At 47.9% G+C, this 22,730-nt stretch overlaps 2 protein-coding genes and 1 long non-coding RNA gene across 4 annotated transcripts in view; 1 reads left to right on the top strand and 2 right to left on the bottom strand.

The window, feature by feature from the left end:
* Positions 1-336: 336 nt before the first annotated feature.
* On the top strand, positions 337-14,119 carry dhx38 (DEAH (Asp-Glu-Ala-His) box polypeptide 38). 2 transcript variants are annotated; one of them, XM_027010757.2, is made up of 28 exons: positions 337-510; positions 922-982; positions 1,075-1,469; positions 1,767-1,960; positions 2,073-2,237; positions 2,379-2,541; positions 2,682-2,800; positions 3,151-3,227; positions 3,334-3,489; positions 3,582-3,743; positions 3,999-4,106; positions 4,254-4,372; positions 4,524-4,661; positions 4,791-4,977; positions 5,220-5,405; positions 5,572-5,712; positions 5,829-5,939; positions 6,089-6,205; positions 6,326-6,433; positions 6,568-6,680; positions 8,518-8,726; positions 10,081-10,235; positions 10,412-10,567; positions 10,680-10,814; positions 10,938-11,063; positions 11,436-11,531; positions 11,773-11,894; positions 13,169-14,119. In XM_027010757.2, exons 3-28 carry the CDS (start codon positions 1,132-1,134, stop codon positions 13,248-13,250), a joined length of 3,783 nt encoding a protein of 1,260 aa, XP_026866558.2. In that variant the 5' UTR covers positions 337-510; positions 922-982; positions 1,075-1,131; the 3' UTR covers positions 13,251-14,119. The 2 variants fall into 2 exon arrangements, with proteins under 2 accessions (XP_026866558.2, XP_026866548.2); XM_027010747.2 differs by having other exon boundaries at positions 1,764-1,960.
* LOC113577875 lies at positions 13,787-14,592 on the bottom strand. The gene is made up of 2 exons (XR_003410685.2): positions 14,328-14,592; positions 13,787-13,983 (listed from the first exon to the last, which is right to left on the bottom strand). It is a non-coding gene; the product is annotated as an uncharacterized LOC113577875 (long non-coding RNA).
* A 3,277-nt stretch (positions 14,593-17,869) lies between these two features.
* Positions 17,870-22,730, bottom strand: part of LOC113577901 (polyamine-modulated factor 1-binding protein 1) — a 29,397-nt gene continuing 24,536 nt past the window's right edge. Inside the window, exons 22-24 of the mRNA XM_027010813.2 lie at positions 22,580-22,673; positions 22,407-22,480; positions 17,870-18,652 (exon numbers count right to left, since the gene is read on the bottom strand). Coding sequence (XP_026866614.2) covers positions 18,535-18,652; positions 22,407-22,480; positions 22,580-22,673 — 286 coding nt within the window. The 3' untranslated portion in view covers positions 17,870-18,534. The remainder of the gene's footprint in view (positions 18,653-22,406; positions 22,481-22,579; positions 22,674-22,730) is intronic.

Genomic DNA, 22,730 nt, shown 5'->3' with positions numbered 1-22,730 from the left:
ATCACTGAAAAACCTGGTCTAACATCGGCGCTCCCCGTTTATATTCATGAGGACAGACGGACAAAACTGATCCGAGGACAGCATTATCTGACCTCTTTAATAAATTATAATAAATAATTGAACGTTACTAAAATAGTTGGGTATCGTTTATTCGCTTCAGAAATACTAGCGTATATGACCAGTTTATCAGTGCATGCTGTGCCTCCACAGTTTTCGTGGGGTTTGGAGGACTGCCTCCCCTTAGAGCGCTCTCATAATGTTCCTCTGTTATGACCATGTGTTTCTTCAGTGTGTCACCGTGCTGAACTCCAGTCCACTCTTCCAATAAAGTTTTTTAAATGTACACTTTGAACTATGGGATTGCAATGGCGTCCCACTGTACGAATTGTTGACGATTTGTGTGTTATTTTAATGCGAATTATCTTTAATATTTTAAACGTAAATGTACATTGATTGTAGTGATGAGCGCACGTTCAATGCATCTAGCTGACTGAGCAGTGAAATGCACAGGTAAAGACGATGTCTTCTGTCCTATGTCGTGTTAGCGGGCTGTTTCATGTTCGTAGTTAGCCAGGTTAGCTAACCTAGCTAGAGGATGTGGACACTCGCACTGCTAAGATTCCTTTAATACAGCAAGTAATAACGAAAACTTTATGTCGAGCTAAATTATTTAGTTATTTACTACAAGATAATAGATGTAGAGTACGGTTGAATGTATGAAGTTTTCTTGTGTAAGGATAGCTATGCTAGCTAATTTATTCGGCTAGCCGTAGATAGCTACTCTCGTAACGCTAAAAGGTTTTTTCCTTGTTCGATTCTTTATTGTCTCCTGGATTTGTCTCCTAGTTATTTGGCATTGAAATATGTTGTTATATCTTTTGCAACTCCATTTCTAACTTGCTTGGTATGATACTCAAATAGAAATTAACCGAGATACTACAGAGCAGACCAATGGGTTCTTGATGCCTCACTTCTAAATAGGGTAGGTGACTTCTCATCAGATTAGCCACTGTTCTCACCGATTTTCAAAAGATCAACCGTAAAGCAACATATTGCTACTTTGGACTTTTCCAGATAAGAACCTTTATATTCGGACCTGCTGCGGCATTGGAACAAAGGACCAGCAGCAAAATGGAAGACCCCTCCCTGCATCGGTTAGAGGGCAGTGACCCTGGGGCTCAGGTGGGAGGGCTGATTGTAAAGAAGAAGAGTGCGGTGGAGGAGCAACATGTGTTCCGAGCCCCGGCCCCGCGCACTTCTCTCCTCGGCCTGGATCTGCTGGCCGCTCAGAAGCGCAAGGAACGGGAGGGGAAGGAGACGCTGAACTCTGATTCCGACGACTGGAGGTCAAAAAAGTCCAAGGTGTCTTCCTACAAAGACTGGGAGGAAGGAAAAAGTGACTCTGGGTCTGATGATGACGATGATGATGATGATGAGGGTGGTGAAGGCAAGAATGGGAGAAAAGAGAGGTGAGATATTTATAGTATATTATGAAAGCACAGGTGAGTAATTTTTAATATATAATGAAAGATGAGGTGAGTTATTTATAACATAGTCTAGATCACGTTTTCATTGCCATTGGCATTGTACTCTAGTTTGATCAGGGTTTGAAGGCATTGACTTGGCTGCTGCTTCTCACCTGTGTGTTGATTGAAAAGTGTCCTTGGGTTCTGAGAAAGTTGCTATGTGTACTTTCAATTATTGTCCCTTAAATGTAAATGATTGAATATTCAAGATGCATCATTTAATGTCTTGTGCTGCAGCAGGAAGTACCGTACGACAGGTTCCGAAACTCCCTCTAACCCTGGAGGGGTTAGTGAAGAGTTCCGCCGAAAACACCAGCAAAGGGAACGAGACCGTCGGGAGCATGGGGTCTATGCCTCGTCCAAAGAGGACAAAAACAGGGACAACAACAGGGAAAAAGGCAGAGACCGAGACAGAGATCGAAAGAGCGATAGAGGTAAGTATTATCCTTCTCAAAGCTTGGCTTTGCAGACTTCAGCGTTCCTTGCCCGGTGTTGCGTCCCCTGTATGACAAGTGTGTTGGTGTGCTGTTTTTGTGGCGGGAACAGACGACCGAGACCGGAGTCGCAGCCGCAGCTCTGGCAGCAGCCGCTCGGAGCACGGCGACGGCAGCAGTGTGCGGAGCGAGCGCTCGCAGAGGGACGGCTGGTCTGAGCGCATCAGCCGCGGGAGCCGAAGAGATGAACCCGAAACACCCCGGAATCGGCCCAGAGGTCAGTCAGCCAGGCTGGGGCGGGCTGGAGCAGTTTGACTGATCTGACATCTCGGATCAACCTCCCCATGGCTGAAATAAAAACCGAAGCCAATCCTGAATCGGACTGACCGTGTTTCGTTTCTCGGATTTGTCCATACAGATGCCCTGACTCCGTCTCGCTCCAGCTGGGATGAAGACGACAGCGGCTATGCTAGCTCCCGCCGCTCCCACTGGGAGAGTCCGTCTCCCGCCCCTTCACACCGGGAATCCGACCGCTCTGAACGCAGCCAGCGCTCGGTTCGGGACAGCGAGAGGAGAGACAAGTTAGAATCTTTTCTGGAAAACTTTAGTAGTGACAGTTCTTTGAGGTTGCAGCCTTTGCAAGTTTGATGGAATGATGATGTTTATAACAGACGGTGATGTTGTAGACCAGTAATTATTGTGTTGTGCTTTTATTTTGAAGGTCAGTAAGGGCACGTTATCCAGATGACACTCCTCTGCCCACACCCTCATATAAATATAACGAATGGGCCAATGACAGGAAACATCTAGGCTCCACCCCTCGTCTCTCCCGAGGAAAAGGTTCTTTTTCCCTTCTTGCAACAAAGTTGCCTTCTTGTATCATGTTGTGTGTATTTACATGTTTAACATGTGCAGAACCATTGCATGTGAATTATTCAAGTATCTTTACTCACATGTTTTCGGTGTTTGTAGTAATGACGTTAAGCCTGTTTGTACCAGGGTTTTGCGATTTCGACAGAGTCAGAGTCATGTCAATTTTAAATGGAGCCGATTTTAGCCAGAATTTGTTAGCATAGATGAAATGATTAATTAAAGATAATGAAGGAGTTAATGTGTACAGTTCTTAGGGAAAGGCCTCTATATCAGTGCTGTTAGATTAGACAAAGTGGTTAAGTATATTGTTGTTGCAGGTAAAAAGGAAGGTGGAGAAGATGGCATTGCGTTTGATACTGAAGAGGAGAAGGAACAGTGGGAGGAAGATCAGAGGGTGAGTCTACCTGTCTGATGCACATCTGTGCCTTTCTCTTATCTAACTGCAGTTTTTGTTTGTAATTCTAATTTTGGTGTTTCTTGTATAAAATGCTGTTCCCCAGCAAGCAGACAGAGACTGGTACATGATGGATGAAGGCTATGACGAGTTCCACAACCCTCTGACCTCCAGCTCGGATGACTACGTGAAGAAGAGAGAACAGATCTTGCAGAAGCAGACCCAGAAACGCATCTCTGCCCAGAGACGGCAGATTAACGAGGTTCGGCTTCAGCTCGTCAGCACCACATTATAACCAGGCATTGGCGCTGGGTGCGCGCGCAGACTTGGACGCCCTGTGTGTGTCTCCTTCAGGACAACGAACGCTGGGAGACCAACCGCATGCTGACTAGCGGGGTGGTGCAGAGACTAGAAGTAGATGAGGACTTTGAGGAAGACAACGCGGCCAAAGTGCACCTGCTCGTCCACAACCTTGTCCCCCCTTTCCTCGACGGCAGGATCGTCTTCACCAAGCAGGTGATGCCCCATCTTAGCAACTTTCCACCATGCTATTTAGGGACTGCTGTGTCTGGGCTACTGTCCATCAAACAGTACAGAAGAGCAGGTCTTCCCCAGGAACATGTTCCCTGGCAGGTTATAACGATCCAAGCGCTATAGCCTGGTAAGGAAGTGTCCGTGACCTCCAGCTCCGAGCTCTGTTGCCTACTGAGGTGCCTGAACTCTGCTCCTCATGCATGGTGTAACTGCCGATGTGTGTGCGCTTCTTCCCAGCCGGAGCCTGTCATTCCCGTGAAAGATCCGACTTCGGACATGGCCATCATCTCCCGCAAGGGCAGCCAGCTGGTCCGGAAGCACAGGGAGCAGAAGGAACGCAAGAAGGTGCCGTCTCCGCCCATCACGCCCTCTCAGACGCGCTGCACCTCACCTCCCCATCTCATGCCTTATACGTGCTGTAACACATTCCGAACATGTCCAGGGGCGTGCCAGTCTCTTCTCACAGTTTTCCGGTGTGTTGTCTTGGGACAGGCGCAACATAAACACTGGGAGCTGGCCGGCACCAAGCTGGGGGACATAATGGGCATCAAGAAAGAGGAAGATGGATCTGACTCGAAAGTCGTCAGAGAGGATGGGACTGTGGACTACAGGTACGACCTCACCACCTCACAACCTCTTCTTGCCCCTTTTTGGGCAATGGCGGGTAAAAATCCCTTGATTTGATTTGTTTGTTTTTAATTTTTTTTTACTGGTTCTAGTTTCCTCCGTGGTTTCCTTCCATCTCTGTGCTTTACCCTGTAGGACGGAGCAGAAGTTTGCTGACCACATGAGGGAGAAGACTGAGGCCAGCAGTGAGTTCGCTAAGAAGAAGTCCCTGCTGGAGCAGAGGCAGTATTTGCCCATCTTCGCTGTCCGCCAGCAGCTGCTAAACATCATCAGGTGCGTGCGCCTGCCCGGAGACGTGCGACACACTTGCAGTAGCAAAGACAGAAAGCACATGTTGACCAGAGCTGGCAGGGTTGGGTTTGGAAACGCTGGTCTAGAACGCTGCCGTCGTTGCTCTCGCAGGGACAACAGCATCGTGATCGTGGTGGGCGAGACAGGCAGCGGGAAGACCACGCAGCTGACGCAGTACCTGCACGAAGATGGATACACTCGCTACGGCATGGTGGGCTGCACGCAGCCGCGCAGGGTGGCCGCCATGAGCGTGGCCAAGAGGGTTAGCGAGGAGATGGGCAGCAACTTGGGGGAGGAGGTGAGCTCGAACTCTGCAGCCACAAGTCAGCACTGCTCATTCATTTTGTGAATCAATGTTGCCATCTAGTGGATGATGTGGGAATTGCGTGTCTGCCTTTCTGTTCAATGCAAAAAATTGACAAACTTGCCTGGGTGTTAAGACGCTCTTCTCCTCCATCCTAATGCTCATAAAAATAATATACGTTTAAATGTGGATTTCCTGGACTTGTGCAAAGACTTGTGCTGACCTACATACTACAGGTGGGTTACGCCATCCGTTTTGAGGACTGTACCTCGGAGAAGACGGTGATCAAGTACATGACGGACGGAATCCTTCTGCGAGAGTCCCTGCGCGAGTCTGACCTGGACCACTACAGCGCCATCATCATGGACGAGGCGCACGAACGCTCCCTCAACACAGACGTGCTCTTCGGCCTGCTCCGTGAGGTCAGCGCCCCCTTGTGGCTGCCCCTGTTTGCACCTCGTCACGGAGCATTGTGGGGTTGGCTGGGATCGATTATTGAAGGTTGATTACTTTGAGTGGTCTTCACACTATGTATTTTGTTTTCTACCGTTTCAACCCCCCCCCCCCCCTTTTTTTTTCCTCTTCTAGGTGGTGTCTAGACGCTCAGATCTGAAGCTCATCGTCACGTCTGCCACCATGGACTCGGACAAATTTGCGGCATTCTTTGGAAATGTTCCCATTTTCCACATTCCCGGGAGAACATTCCCAGTGGACATCTTGTTCAGTAAGGTATGATGTGTTAATGGCTCTTCGTGTCTCTAACGTAGTTTTTTAGTGCCTGAAGACCAACTGAATCTGAAGCTGTATGTGTGTGTGTGTGTGTGTGTGTGTGTGTGTGTGTGTAGACTCCTCAGGAGGACTACGTGGAGGCGGCTGTAAAGCAGGCCTTGCAGATTCACCTGAGTGGGATGGTGGGAGACATTCTCATCTTCATGCCTGGTCAGGAGGACATCGAGGTGAGTTCCTGGATGAGAAGCAGGATCGTGTTTCATGTGGGAATGACAGAAGATCTCTAACGAGGCTCCAAGTCTAATACTCGAGTCTTAGATGCCGTGAACCTCTGGGCTGTGTCTCCAGATCCTCTCAACTCTGCGTCTCTCCGCAGGTGACGTCGGATCAGATTGTGGAGCGTCTGGAGGAGCTCGAGAATGCCCCTGCTCTGGCGGTGCTGCCCATTTACTCCCAGCTGCCGTCAGACCTGCAGGCCAAGATCTTCCAGAAGGTGCTGTGTCTACCATCAGCACCCCAGTGTCTCTGCTGGGAAGGCTTGTGAGGTGGTGTTTTTGGGGGGAACGGGCTGGTGAGGTGGCGTTTTGAGATGAATATTCCTACATTGTCACAGGCCCCAGATGGAGTTAGGAAGTGCATTGTTGCCACCAACATCGCCGAGACTTCACTGACTGTAGATGGCATCATGTTTGTCGTGGACTCTGGATATTGCAAACTGAAGGTACTGAAGGGATGTAGAATGGCAGACTGGCTTCTGATTGGCTCTTGATTGGCTCCTGCTTGGCTGGTTCTCTGTGGACTCTCCGGTGGAGTGAGTCTGGAAACACTTTCTGATGTGTGTGTGTGTGTGCACAGGTGTTCAACCCCCGTATTGGTATGGACGCTCTGCAGGTTTATCCCATCAGCCAGGCCAATGCAAACCAGCGTGCAGGTCGAGCTGGGAGGACTGGACCAGGCCACTGCTACAGGTATCCCACACACACACACACACACACACACGTATATGCACGCACCCTCTTCTCTCCACAGCTAACCCTAGCTGTAGCCATCATCAGCCTTTACTCCGTGTTCGTGGTCTGATTAGTCTCCCCCTTGGCATTGGAGAAAGCGCATTGCAGAACCAGAGTAACGGCCAGACACACAATGACGGGCTTGATTAAAGTCTCTCTTAGTGTCTGGTTAAAGGCTTTCTCTGCTCAGCACTGCATGTGTGCTGTCTTGGTCCTGTAGGGGACGTTGTAGCACCTCGACACGGAGGACATATGAAAGAAAGAAGCACAGCCGCTAACAGGAACTCTGAACTAAACAGAGGACTCGTACCAGCAGCCAATCAATCCAGCAGCGTGCGCGTGTGCGTTCATGTTGGTGCACTAGACAGGTGGGAAAGCTGCGTCAGGAAGCTCTGATCTGATCTGGAGCAGATTTCATGCTGCTTCACTTTGTTTCTAGCATGGAGAACACGACCTAGAGATGGATGTCCCCACTGGGATCTTCTGGTGACTTTTTCCAAATCTGCACTTTGGTGTGCATGAGGGAACGCGTGGACTCATTAGCGTATGCAGACACACACGGGAAGATGTGTGCGCTCACACACACGTTTACATTCTATCTCTCTTTCTCTCTTTTCTCACCCTCTTTCTCTCTCACTCTCCCTTTATTTCTCACACACACACACCCTCAGGCATGGCTCAAATGGTTTTGCATCTATTCTGGCATGTCCTGTGGCTTTTATCTTATGACGTCTGGGGCGCATCCCTGTTCACACAACAAATATTGTGACCTATGGGCTTTTGTTCAGAAGCTTGGGGCCGAGAGGGACGTCTCAGAGAGTAGATAAATGCGTGTGTGCATGGGTGTGTGTGTGGGTATTCAGACATCTGTGAAGCCTGTGTGATGAATTCACACCTCCATGGAGGGTTATCCAATAGGGTGAATAGTTCAGGAGGTTTATTCAGTAGGGGCAATAGTTCAGGAGGTTTATCCAGTAGGGGCAATAGTTCAGGAGGTTTATCCAGTAGGGGCAATAGTTCAGGTGGGTTATCCAATAGGTGAATAGTTCAATAGTTCAGTAGCTGTACTTCTGCTCCCTACTGCCGAGAGTCTAATCCAGATCTGAACACTCAGAGTTTCTGATGGCTAGGTGTGTGTGTGTGTGTGCGCGCGCTATCCAGTAAGGTGAATACTTCAGGAGTTTTCTCCAATAAGGTGAAGAGTTCAGGAGGATTAGCCAATGAAGTGAACAGCAGCAGGACTTGCGATCGTGGGTCAGACCTCTCTGTGCCTGCTGGAGAAGAGAGCTGCCTTTCGCATGTTTGATTAAGTCCTCTTGTTTGCTGCCTTGTTAGGAAAGAAGGAATGAGTCTGGAACTCCACCTGCCCTCTGCTACCGTTACAGTAGTGATTTCCCAAGACTGGAGTCTTTATTTGGGATTCTGTCATTAAATTGTATTGTCTGGCTATCTAAGTGGTTCTGTGTTCTCCGTTTCTCTTACTCTGAGGACGTTTGTCACTTTCACTATCTATCTGCATTCTCATCCAGCTTTGATGAGGGACACCATCTTCCTGTACTCAAAAATTGCTTTATTAGGTCTACCTGCTGGGCCCCTGCAGGGACACTGATATGGTTGTGCTGGCTGTACTGGGACCTCAGGCACAGTCTGTGGTAGACACTTGCTACTGATATGGCAGTGGAAGATAACCAGTACAATAACAATGCCATAATAGCAGCCTAAATTCTAACTGTGCACCTAGAAGGCTTTCTAAAGAAGTGGGTGGGGTGTCTCTGTCTGTCTATCTTTTGGCCAGATTGTACACTCAGAGTGCCTTTAAAAATGAGATGTTGACCACCACCATCCCTGAGATCCAGCGCACCAACCTGGCTAATGTGGTGCTACTGCTGAAGTCCCTCGGCGTGCAGGACCTTCTTCTCTTCCACTTCATGGATCCACCCCCTGAGGACAACATGCTCAACTCCATGTACCAGCTGTGGATCCTGGGCGCCCTCGACAACACAGGTAGGGCGTTGGCCCGGCTCCGGATGCTCGACCCGGTAGCACTTTTCCACCAACATGGTGCCAGTTCCAGATGCTCGAACTGTTCTCTGCTTTTCCCACCACAAAATCTGTGCTGATCTTGGCCTGTAAATACGCTGGTCTAGAACCAAGGAAGCTGTGATGTAGCCCTCTGGTTAGGGGCCTTGCTGTGAGTTTCCAGAAATTTGCCATTTGACTAAATTTAATTTCACCTGCCAATAAATGTAAGCTGCTGCTTAGTAACCTGACATAACACAGAAAAAAAACAAAGCACTTGTTTTGCACGTAATCATTATCGAGCAGTCCCTCAGCCCCACAGTGATGCTAAAAGAGTTCCTTCTCTGTAGTCAGATGTACTTTCAGTGTGAACTAAAATGTGCAAACAAGGAATGTGATGCATGTTGGTTTTGGGCTGTTTTATGACTTGGAAATTTGTAGGTGGAGGAGTAATGAGAGCTGCTAACAGGCCCCACAGGTGAAGGGTCCCTCCAACAGGCCCCACGGGCGTAGAGACCTTGAAAGTTGCAAGAGCCACTTACCTACATGTGTGAGCAAAACTGTGTATGTAGATGCTGCATAAGGCCCATTTAATATGCATGTCCATTCATGTACGTATATTGCCACAAATTTTATTTTAAGCAGCATTCAAAAGGCATGGAAGTTTATATCAGCTGTCGTAACACTGACATGGAAGACTAGTTTATCATCTGAATTAAAGAGGTGGTGAATATGCTTTGCATCTAACATTGCCTTGGTTGTTAAATTTGGTTACGTAAAAGTTTGTTGATTTCAGAACACTCATCTGTTAATTTAAGGCCACTGCAGTCCATCACTCGGCTTACTAATGTAGCAGTCACAGTTCACTCAGTAGCACAGAAAGAGCCTCTGTCTGCCTGTGGGATTTGTGAGGATCTGGCTGTGTGGGGGATTTGTGAGGATCTGGCTGTGTGGGGGATTTGTGAGGATCTGGCTGTGTGGGGGATTTGTGAGGATCTGGCTGTGTGGGGGATTTGTGAGGATCTGGCTGTGTGGGGGATTTGTGAGGATCTGGCTGTGTGGGGGATTTGTGAGGATCTGGCTGTGTGGGGGATTTGTGTGGATCTGGTTGTGGGGGGAAGTTCAGTATTGAAACACCAGATAATCTGATTAAAGTTAACCTCTCCCATGTCTCTTCTCTGCTTTCCCTTGCATCTCTTCTTCAAGCTTCTTCCACTCGGATATGTAATCACTGCAAACTGCACTAAAACTGCGATCAGACCCGTGTGGTGTCTGCCTTGGGAGTGGATCTTTCTGCTGGGCTGTGTGTGACCCGCGTTCCCCTCTGTGTCGTCCTCAGGTGCCCTGACGCCCACAGGCAGGCTCATGGTGGAGTTTCCCCTGGACCCGGCCCTGTCCAAGATGCTCATTGTGTCCTGTGACATGGGCTGCAGCTCCGACATCCTCATCATCGTCTCCATGCTGTCTGTGCCGACCATTTTCTATCGGCCGAAGGTCCCGTTTTGTCTCAAATCTGTGGAGGAAAATGACCATTTAGTGTCACAGTCTCATTTATAATCATTTACATGTCTAGTCTCTGTTGGCATTTATATTAGTTTGATGGATGTTTATATGAGGCATGTTTTCTGAAGGTTGACTAAACGAAGGAACCGTGACTTTCTTGCTGACAGGGCCGGGAGGAGGAGAGCGACCAGGTGAGGGAGAAGTTTGCCGTGCCCGAGAGCGATCACCTGACCTACCTCAACGTCTACCTGCAGTGGAAGAACAACAACTACTCCAGCATTTGGTGTAACGAGCACTTCATCCACACCAAGGCCATGCGCAAGGTGCGGAAGCTCTACTCCTCACTGCTCCTCCACTCAGTCAGACCCCGCAGATAATCAGACCTTGCAGTTTAAGCATTACTTTTTGCCGTGTGTGTGTGTGTGTCTCTCACAGGTGCGTGAGGTGCGTGCTCAGCTCAAAGACATCATGGTACAGCAGAAGATGAGTCTGATGTCCAGCGGCTCCGATTGGGACGTGATCCGGAAGTGCATCTGTGCCGCCTACTTCCACCAGGCCGCTAAGCTGAAGGTAAGGCCGGGAATGGTGTCCTGCAACTGTCTCTAAAGGAGGGCCTTCACCAAATAAGCTGGGTGAAGTGTGTATGTTTTAGGGCATAGGGCAGTGTGTGAACTGTGCGTGTGTGTGTTTCAGGGCATAGGAGAGTACGTGAATGTACGGACAGGCATGCCCTGTCACCTGCATCCCACCAGTTCTCTCTTTGGAATGGGCTACACACCTGACTACATCACCTACCACGAGCTGGTGATGACCACCAAGGTACAGTATGGCCTCTCCCTCTCATCTTCCCACGCTGGAGCTCTGGATGTTTGTGATGGTGTTGGTCCTGTGCCACTCACACCCTGGACTGTGCTGAATCAGACCAGGTCAAGGCCGTGCTAAGATTAGATGTCTGTATTTTAACCAAACTGCGGCCACTCTGACAGTAAAATAGGGGTCCTCCTCAGCTTCCTGGTTGGCATCGATGGCATTTAGCATTTTAGCCGTTTATGACTATAATTCAAGTAATTGAAGGTTAAGGCTCTTGCTCAGGAGCCCAGCAGTGGCAACCTGGCGATGGTGGGACTTGAACCGGCAACCTTCTGACTACTAGTCCAGTGCGTGATGTTGTGATGCCGCTGTCTGTCACAGGAGTACATGCAGTGCGTGACGGCGGTGGAAGGGGAGTGGCTGGCTGAGCTGGGTCCCATGTTCTACAGCATCAAACACGCCGGGAAGAGCAGACAGGTGAGGACCGCCATGCCCATGTCGCAGGCTAATGCCCCGCCCCCACCCTCTTACAGACCCGCCCCCACCCTCTTACAGACCCGCCCCCCACCCTCTTACAGACCCGCCCCCCACCCTCTTACAGACCCGCCCCCCACCCTCTTACAGACCCGCCCCCCCACCCTCTTACAGACCCGCCCCCCACCCTCTTACAGACCCGCCCCCCACCCTCTTACAGACCCGCCTCCTTGCCTTCTTTTAGGAGAACCGCCGCAGGGCCAAAGAGGAGATCTCCATTATGGAGGAGGAGATGTCACTGGCGGAGCAGCAGATACGTGCACGCAGAGAGGAGCAGGAGAGGAAGAGCTCACTAGGCAGCACCAGGTAGCCCCGCCCCCCACGTTCGGCCATGCGTGCGATGGTGTCTGCTTACACCCCCTTAAAAAAACCTTCATCATCCCGTTCCAGAAATGCGCTACCATAATACTAATTTTGCAGTTATAGGAAGCGTATTATCACCCTCCTCCTTTCTTTCATCCCACCTACACCCCCATCGTCCGGTTTCTCCGTCCGTCTCATCTCCGTGTCCTCCACAGCGCTCCCCCTCGTCTCACGCGTGATGGGCTTTTCTCACCTCCTGTCCCCACCGGAGAGGGAAAGAAATAATATTGACTCCTCGCTGACCTCCATTACTGGAGCAATTTAAACGCTGGTGCCGCAGCCCACCTTAATTTTCAGATTAATCTGAGAAATTAATTTTGCACACATCTGCTGCCTCTGTGGAAAAGAGCGAATGGGTTCTGTAAAATAACAAGTTATTAATTAATCAGCACATTTTATATCTAGATGAAAGATTTTCTCTGGCTGTCTGTTCAGTAGACATGCTGGCTGTCACATTAAGGGTGGTTGTGCGAAGGGGGGGTTTGATTCCCGTGACTACGAGATGATGATGAACGTTGTTTTTCCCCCCTTCTCAATCTCTGATATCTTCATGCTTATTTAAATAAGTTCTCTTTCTGTTTGGACGGGTCTGTATCAGAAGTCATTATACAAGAACCCAACGAGTTTCATTTCCATTGGTTACTGGGACTAAGGGGGCGTGTGCAGAGGCGTGTGGGTTTGTTGTAGTGTGAAACGTGAGGCAACGCGTGAATGCAGTCGCGTTATTCGTTGTGGTGGTGATTTCAACTGACTACTAAAGGAGGAAAGGGAGTAATTGGATCATGTGACAGGCGTTCTGCCCCACGCACCCCAACGTTCAGCATTTTGGAAAGAAAAGGATGTAATTTTGTTGTTGTTACCATTAAACTTACTTGGGTTTACCAAATCAGAAAAACCAAGTTCATTGTTCTAGATCAACTGGTATTATGTTCAAGACCTGATCATAGTCACTTGAGTGAGAGATGTGTGTTGACATCACACACCGGGCTGGTGTCACAGTTGGTGGTTTGGCTCTTGCTTTGTGAAGTGTAAGGCTTATATAAGACCAGAATCGAGAGATACAATACACTGCTGTTAAATTGACAGCCTGAATAAACTGACATACATTAATATATTGGTATAGTCATACTACCTCTAAGTTATGCTTTGCAGCGTGGACATGTCCGGAAGGTCCTGCCCGTCCTGCTGACCTTTTCCCTTCCTTCTTCGCCGTGCAGGTCGACAAAGATCTGCACCCCCGGCCGCAGGGAGGATGTGCCCATGACCCCGAAGCGCACACCCGCGCGCTTCGGCCTGTAGGCCAAACATACATCACCAAGCATCTCTTACTGACTTCACGGAGGGAGGAAAAGCAGCCGTTTTTCCCGGAGGGTGCAGTTCCCACCTCTGGCCAGCAGTAGGAGCACTTGTATAAGAGAAGAGTAAGAGCCTGGAATAAATAGGGGCTCGTGGTCATGGTGGTGTTTTTTGGGTTTTTTTTGCTTTTTTCCCCAAACGTACCAGGAGCTTCACGTTTATAAACCAGAAGGTTTTCAGGTTTCATGTAATATTACTCAGATCACTTTTTCGCATTCTCATAAAAAGTGTCCCTTGTTTGTTTGTTTTTTCCTGAGCTGAGTCTTCCACAAAGTCTACATTTTTTGGGCAGATGTTGTAACGTTGCAAGTACAATGTGCATAAAATATCGTAATGTATATTTTAGTAGTGCCGTTTTGTTTATATTCCTCTTGCTTTCAACACTGCGGTGTTGGACGTGATCCGAGTCCTAATGTCTGAATGGCTCCACGGAGAACAGCATGGTGGGTTAAGTCTGTGGGGGTTTTTGTTTGTTTGTTTCAAGCTGTCGTAAATACTAAGCCATGTCGTAAACAGTGCACGAGCAGGGTCTCGCTCGCTTTGCTCGTGTAATCTCGTCCTTCGTGTTTGTTCTCCGCGTGTCGTCACGGCGCTGAGTGACGCGCTGGGAGGACAGACGGGCGAAGCTGCGTGCATCGTCACTTCCGTCTGTGGTGGTGTAACTTGGGTGTTTATGCTGGAGGAAACAAAGCAACACAAACAAATTTGTTTGTTTCGCTCAGTGTCGGAGCAGCAGCGACACAAGCCAGCCGGCTCCAAACCTTTTGCCAAAATGTGCAAATGAGAAAAGTAATAAAGTTGTCGTGCATGTCGGTGTCTTCTGAAGTGTGATCTGTTAAAACGGTTAATTGCGGTTAATGTTAGCTCGAATATAAAAGTTAGACCGCAAAAATAGTATAGTTATTGTAATAAACATTTCCTACACTACTACTCCCCCTTAGTTAGAAATCCCACAACGTGCCGACCCTTGCTAGCCACGTTGACAAACCGATCTTAACAGTTCTAGGTGTACAAGTTCACCTTCAAATGTCTGTTAAGCCCAGCTATTGTCTTGGCAACTTTAGTTTTCAGTTTCAGATCACAAGCTGACCGATGAGCAGATAGGAGCTGGGCGCTGCCATGGTAGCGGGTGCTGGCCGGACTGGACCAGGCACAGCGGTATTGAGGGGGGTTTCGCATGGTCTCGTCGCTCCTGCGGTGGCGTGTTTGACACAAAAATATCAAGCCAGCGTGGTCAGAAACTGTGACGCCAACACAAATCATGCCTGGCATGTGTTTTCTAACACGGTGCTTCCGATTAATAAATGTTTGTAATAAGGTGGCTGTTGAGTGTACAATGTTATGTAGAGTCTGAAATTGGCTTCTTATTTTGCATGGCTGGACTTTGTTTATATATATATATATAAAGGCTGAAAATATAGATTTTCAAAATTCCAAAAAAATTATATAGTCCGAATATAAGTTTTAAAAAATTCTTACAGTCACAAATGAGGAAAGCTCTCTTTGAAAGTGTTCTTAAAAGGAATGCAAGAGAGGTTACCTAAAATTTGCCAGGAGTGTTTTTCTTTATCTTACAACTGAGCAGTTTTACGAGAGTCATGGTCAATGGGACATTAAAGATTAAAAGACAAATGAGTTGATGGAGAAAATTAGAGCTTTTCCAAAAAATAAGGTTTTAAGATAAATGTTCAACAAGAAACTTTCTTCACTTGTTTGAGATAGAAAGGCAACCCAGCAGTCTGGTTTAAGCGCTATTAAAGCATTTGGCTTTGACAGCTTAACGACCTGATGGGTTTATCACCTACCTGGTCAGGTGATCAGCTTCACATGCATGCTCTGTGGGACTACGACTATGATTTAACATGCGCAGCAAGACTAACCAGGTAACTAGTGGTGAGTTTCAGTCTATGATGCTTTTTGGGGAACTGTTTACCATTTTGTGGTGCAGAAACCTGCCATGTGTTTATGATCTTTTAGCGCTGATGTTTCGAGGGCTCCTCAGTTTAGTCGTTCATATGCCAAAGTTTTCATCTCAAGTTCTCACTTTATTGAGTCTTATAAAGACCTGAACCCACCTTCCTTGCTCACTTAATTGGGACAAATCTCCAGTATAGGTTGACATTTTCCAGGCGCTCTCCTGGATGGTGGTTGCCAGCAGTCACCTTTATGGGAGATTTCCACTGAAGGTCTTTGAGATGATGAAAGAAATTAAAACGGCCTCTATGTCACCGAGGAGGGCAGACGACGGATTAAGAGTAAAAGCCTCGCCACCGGGACGTTGAGCCGTGTTGACGTTGCAGTGAAGTTTGGCACGGGAACATAAAGCGTCTTACTGAGACTGAGGGGAAAGGTTTGTGTAATGAATTTCACAGACTGGAACAAGGCCTAGGGAGCAGACCCATATATATCCTTCTCCATCAAAGCTCGAGTGCACCTATGACTCTGGGCAGCGAGGGACGCGGCCCGGCACTGGTGCAAACCTAATAGCAGCTCGTGTGAAATGACCACAGTGAGCCACACGTTTAATTAACCCCAGCTTCCTAATGGGCCCTGATAAAGAAACGAGTGGTGAGCAATGGCTTCTTACCTCGTGCACCCTTCTGTTTGTTGACTCTCATTCGCAATAATGAACAGCCTTCTGGGAGCCAATTACATCCACGGCAGTGTCTGAGACCCAGCTGCAGGCTGGCGCAGACTTAACCCGAGACTGTCCTCATCTTACACCGTCCCTGCTCACTGTGCCACACGCTTGATGGAATTTTAGAATACCTTCCCGGTCTTCTCAGGCAGCCAATAAATCACCTACTCACAAGATCATGGGATTTCTAAAGACTGTCCTTGTTATAGTAGGTTTAGAATTTTCCTCCTCTCATGCAAACTCCTAAACACACTAATGATGACAGAAAGATGATGGGAAGGAGATCCAGGTTCCTCATTAGGAATATTTATGCCTTGAGAACAATCCTGGCAATTTGGGGAAGAGACCATGTCCTTATATACACTGTAGGCCAACAAAATGTCTGCAAGCTTTCTGAAAAAAATCATTTACAAAAAAAACCCCATTTATTTAGTAGTTATACATTTTATTTTGGTATATCAGTGGACCTACTGGAATATTTCAATTCCTGTCAGTATTTGAGACAGCCACAACCAGTTAGACAAAATGCTTAATAATGGGTTAAACTCACACATAGTTGTAAAAAAAGTTTTTTCAGGCATTTAATATTCTGGTAGGTCCACTTGTATACCAAAATAAAATGTATAACTATTAAATAAATGTTAATTTTTCAGCTTGCATACATTTTGTTGCATATATAAGGACATGTTCTCAGAGTCTCACTCACAGCAGTGATTTACCACATTTCCATACGCTGTAATGATCCTGAGACCTGCTGTGATCCTCAGACCTGCTGTGATCTACAAACCTGCTGTGTACCTCAGACCTGCTGTAATGGTCTCCAGACCTGCTGTGTACCTCAGACCTGCTGTGATCTACAGACCTGGCTGGCCCACAGATAAGCGAAGCACCCACCAGCTGCTGGTCAATGAGTGGTCATTATTGTCACATGAACACTAATTAAGGAAGCTTCTTCAGACCTTAAATCACATAACAATCACTTTGTTCAGCTGGTGAACGAGGACTGCTCCTGTACTGAAGCTAGTCTGGTCAAAGTCACATCTAGCACTTTAGTTCATCTCCTGTTTCATGTGAAACTTGGTTAAAACTGAAGTCGCACAGTATTAGTTACTTACTGGAAAGCAATTTTTCTTAATTATTTGCTTAAGATAAACCTGAATGCTTCTATTTGCATGCCATTAAAAGATTACACACTATTTCAAGGCACAACCTGTGTTAAGGAATGCCAGTTACACGGGAATTACCCTTAAAAGCTGCGCTTGGGGAAATCCAGGGCATTAATAACAATTATTGGCTTTCTTTAGTTTTCACAGACACCTTAAGTGTTGGGTATTGACTGCTGTGCTAGAGAGAGTGTTGCCTATTGATTTTGCCAGAGCACAACGAGCTAGCAGGTCTCTTCAACCAGCAGGGTAAGATTAAGGCTCACGACCGCCCAGAGATCTAGGCCAGCAGGGTAAGATTAAGGTTCATGACCGCCCAGAGACATAGGCCAGCAGTTTAAGATTAAGGCTCACGACCTCCCAGAGATCTCGGCCAGCAGTTTAAGATTAAGGCTCACGGCCTCCCAGAAATCTCGGCCAGCAGTTTAAGATTAAGGCTCACGGCCTCCCAGAAATCTCGGCCAGCAGTTTAAGATTAAGGCTCACAGCCTCGCAGAGATCTCGGCCAACAGGGTAAGATTAAGGCTCACAGTCTCTGGGAGATCTTGGCCTACAGTATAAGATTAAGGCAAGGCTCATGACCTCACAGAGATCTTGGCCAGCAGGGTAAGATTAAAGCTCACGGCCTACACACACACAGATTAGCATGCCATTGAAACTTGTGTCTACAAGATTGTTGTGAACTATGGCAACTCACAAATCTGTTGGGTTATTTTTACTTTGGTCATTTGTCTTAATACATTTCAGACAAAATGAACCTGTTTTCTTTCAGGGTGTTGATTTATTTTCAGTGACACTAAAAGCAAAAAGAAAAACTTCAGTGTAATGGACATTATGCTAAGTAAAAAATTTCAGTAGAAGCTGGATGCATTATCAGAAACCCTTTCAAGTTCTGAACTGAAGATTTATAATGCCTTCAGAGAATAAAACGTTGAAACAGCAAAAAACAAACAGTAATAAAATACAGCATTAAATATCTTATCACCATGTACCAAAACTATATTGCTGTGGCTCTAACAACCAGTCTTCATGTCCCCTGCAAAAAACAAGATACAGGGACACCAATATTTACTCACAGTCAGTAGTAACAATAAGAACAGCCTTTTTATATGTAAAAAAAACCCTAAGTGCCAGCAGCTCATGGCAGATATTGTTTATGTAATATATAAGTTTACTTTATAAGTTTAAAATCTGGTATTTACGAACTACTAGAGGGTAGTAAGAAACAATAAAGTTTTACGTATTCACTTCTATATTTCACATAAGTAAACTTCTGGGTGTGTTTTCTTTTAGTAACAAAGTTCCATTAAGAGTTTCATGGTCAGAGTGCCCCTGAGATTCGGCTGTCAGGTTCGAGCCCGGTTGTGAGAGCAGTAGTGGTGACACAGGGGTCTCCTCTCTGTTGCCTGCTGGGCGACTCGGTGGACTACCTCGGCAGCGGACGTTGGCCCACGCACGGGTCCTCCTGCAGGGAGACAAGCAGAGAGCTCGCTGTCCTCGGGCTCTCTCTCGGATGGCTGTACACTGTGGAGGTCAGGCTGGGTCTGGGGCAGGGAAGACAGCACAATGTTGACACGACAGTGGGAATTTTTACCGATGTTCGGTCAGAGGTACTATGAGTACTATTCAAATGATGATTTAATAAACAAATAAGAGAACAAAAAACAACTAATGAAGTGATTTTCCAGGTCAAAGACATTATTTAGACTTATTTCGGCACCTTGTTTATAATTTTCCACGTGTCATCAGAATTCAGGTTTGCATACATGAGTCCACAGTTCATTTCCACAGCTGTGACTCCCCTACTGCCTCTGCCATCCTGATCTACACTTCCAGCATGGACTGCCTCCTCTCCTACCCTGCTCTGCCTCGCCACCTCGCTGCACCTCACAGGACGCTGGGCAGCAGTCAAAACCAGATCACTGCTGTGCAGAAGCGGTGAAAGGTCAAAGGTTGCATCGCAGATCTAAGCCAGCTTCCTCAGGTATAATGAGGTCTCTGCAGTGCAGTCTGGTCATCGCTATGTTCCTCTCGGCTTATTAACAAACTAAACATCATTTTTCTTTTACCCCTGAAGGGCGCATGCAAATGTAGCTCATTTATGAAGAAACAACACACGCACACACACACACACACACCAAACTGTCACAGTTCCTCGTTTCTGAACGTGTTGTCCCTAAGTGGAAGCGTTGCGATTGGCTGGATAGCCACTCCAGCAGTCTGGCTAATGTGTGCCCTTTAGTGCCGGTTCATTCCGGTGGGACAAACAGGTTTGTGCATGCAAAATTCCTCACATACCCATAATTAGCTGGAGAAAGTATGACGAACTATCCACAGTGGAACACGTTAGAACTTGGGAACGGGGCAAGAGGCGGCGACAGATACCTAGAGAAGCTTCCCAAATAAAGCCTGATAAATGTGAGTGACTCATTTTAATGTGCCATGGGGAGCCTGGAGAAGAATAAATAAGCAATCACTACATCATGGTGTGAGAACAAACGGGCATATGGCACAATTAGGGAGGGTCAGAATGGCACAGGGCCACTAGCACAGCACGCGATAATGAGCTCCACATCTGTCAGAGAGACAGAGAGAGAGAGAGACAAAACTCAGGAGACACTCTGGGCCTACCATTAGTTCTGGTTTGGCTAAAGAGAATCATTATAAATCATAAATGAAAAGATGAAGCAGGACTTCAGCAAGACATCCAGGAGCCCAGCAGCACAGGAGAGTTGGCTGGAGGCAAAAGAGCAGGCATGACAGCCGTGGGCCGGACTGGTAGGCAGGAAAGGAAGTGGGACGGCTGACAGAGCCCTCCGAAGGCACATCAAAGGTTTAAAGCATTCAGACAGGATGCGTGACTCAGTCCCGTAACAGGAGGTGGATGCGTGACTCAGTCCCGTAACAGGAGGTGGATGCGTGACTCAGTCCCGTAACAGGAGGTGGATGCGTGACTCAGTCCCGTAAGAGGAGGTGGATGTGTGACTCACTCCCATAACAGGAGGTGGGTGTGTGACTTGATTTGGGAAGCCACACAACTGCTCCAGGCCTGCGTGAAAAAAACCAGACTGACTCCCAGACAGACGGTGGCTGGGATTAGCCCCCCCCCTTAATAACAGCAATCTGAGGCGAAAATCTAATCCCAAGTACCATTTACGTCCCGTCTAGATGACTTCTGCTCAGAAAAGCGTGCAATATGAATATTTCATTCACCGACATCCAAATAAACATGGCAGGCTTTCTATTAGTCAGGGGACGCTGGAGCAAGTGAACCGGAAAGTGTGGAGTGCTAATGAATAGGGCGCTTTTGGGGAAGGACGCCATGAAAGCTGTTCCTTTTTATTTCTGTTTTAAAATTTGCAAATTAGGTGAAAAGCGCCTGCAGCTCTAGAAAACAGTGCTGAAACACCCCCCCCTTCCCCCAATGATAGCGAAGTCATAAAACCACACGGCCTCTTCCGACAGCTTCTGAGAAGCCCTGAGATATACTGTCGGCAAAGCCATTTTGGATAGTGGTGGGAACATAAACATTATTACTTGATATTGTCAATAATCTCCCTCATTTAGAGAAATCTAAGGCCCTATGCTAAAAAACATTATCTGCACACACTTACTTCCCATTACCCAGTGTACATCACACAGCAGGAGCCAGGCTAACATCTCAGCAGACGGGATACATGGTCCATACTTGGGTTAGAAGGCATATCTGAAAAGAGTTGTTGATGACACTAGTAGTGTCAAACTGGAGAGGTTTTCACGCCACTGACATAACCGGACCCGAACACCAGAGGCACAGGTAAGCCACAGCCAATCAAAATTCAGCACTGCTGCTCTTTGCCTCAGCACTGCTTCACCTCGGCCCCTCCCCTATGTGTGTGTTTGTATTTATATATTCCCTCTTGCTGGCCAGTCACATGACTGCAGGCAGTTTGCATTTCCTGGAACATTGGCTGAGCCTCATTTAAGCATACGGGCACAGCAAACAGGGTGTAAGTTTGTGTTTCCATCTCAGTGGTCCTTACGCTTTTGCTGGTCTCACACTCTCTCTCTCACACACACACACACATGGTCTCAGCGCTCCAGCAGACATCCCTGTCAGCTTCTCTAATACACTGAGAACAGTGGTGTACACCTTCACTACAGCATGCATGGTCTCCAAGACCGACCTGGACACCAGGCCGGCTAGAGCCAGCGGTGCTGAGGCGTGTGCGGAAACAGGCTGGCGTTGGGGGGGGTGGGGGTGGGGGTGGGGGGGGGGGGTGTAGAAACAAGACAGAAGACAGGAAGCCATGTCAGGTGCTGCCACGCCGTAGCCGGGCCCCGAGAACAAGCACACAGATGCCAACACATTTGTCTCCGAAGAAGAGCCACACCGCGACGGTGCGCACGGCCCGGTCGGCCGAGCCGAGGCTGGCATGTCAAAAGTTCCCCCAAACTTTCCCTTTCTCATTCCACGTCGGAAAAATCACATCACAGCCTATTAGGGAAGATGAGGGTGCACTCACATAGCAGGAAGATTTTACAGCACGAGGACAAGGCAGTGCAGAGCAGGCGGGCTGACACCCAAGTCCTCTCCAATTACCAGACATGGAAATATCAGTCTGATCTCCTCTCATTAACCATCCTCGTTATAGCTTAGGAGGAATGGGTGAGAGAAAGAGAGAGAGAGACAGAGAGAGAGAGAGAGAGAGAGAGAGAGAGAGATTCTCATGGATACCTCATGGCTATTAAACAGGTCTAATATTGGTATTGATCGTGGTATTTGTTGGCCTGGTATGAGTGTTAGGAGATGAACAGCAGCCTTACGTATGCTCGTTCGATCAAACGTATTCGGCAGTGACCCCGTTTTAAAGCTGCCATACGGCACACGCTGTATTTCAACTCACCCCAAAAAAATTCAAAGCCACAAAGCAGATCATGCAGTAATGTTACTGGGTAATATTAGACTTTTATCTGTATATGAAAATGCAATGTAGAAAAAACAACTGTAATATTCAAAGAGATAAATCATTTTGAATGTCTCTTGCTACTGGAGACAGTGGCATGCCATCAGCAGGAGGCAATCTGTCTACATCCACAAGATCTTGCCCCAGAGCTGCAGGCAACACGAGCGCGGATCACAGCTCTGCCAGAGCGGCTCTTTCTGAGCTGGAACACCTCTCAGCAGCTCCTGCCAACATCCCGTGCTGCGTTTCGCTCTCCACTGTGATTCTACGGCCGTGTGGACGTGCAGACGGCTGCAGAGCGCCGGCGGAAGCCACGGCTACCTCTCCAGAGACTGCGGGCACCAGAACTCACAGCGCAGCGGGCAGGCGTTCGTGTGGCTGCGCTGCGCCGCTCCACTCGTCCGCCGCTTTCCGCACTGGAAAGTTCTATGGAAAAAGAAAAGAGGGAAAACGGACAGCTCAAGACGCGCACAGGCCTTCTGTCCTCAGCCGGCCGGCGAAGCAGGTGCCTTGCTCCACACCCACCTTGCACCTCTCTGTGTCCAGCCTTCGTTCGTCCGCCTCCGCCTGGAGTCTCCGGATCTGGCCCTGCAGCGTCTCCACGCACTCCTGGAGGTGACTGAGAAGAGACGGGACGCGTTTGAGCGTGCCGCACACACACGGGTGCGCTCGCGCC

This window comes from Electrophorus electricus, chromosome 1 (assembly GCF_013358815.1).
Source record: "Electrophorus electricus isolate fEleEle1 chromosome 1, fEleEle1.pri, whole genome shotgun sequence".
In the NCBI taxonomy this organism is placed as follows: domain Eukaryota; kingdom Metazoa; phylum Chordata; class Actinopteri; order Gymnotiformes; family Gymnotidae; genus Electrophorus; species Electrophorus electricus.
The sequence above is the reverse complement of the archived record's forward strand: the minus strand, read 5'-3'. Positions and strand labels throughout refer to the sequence as shown.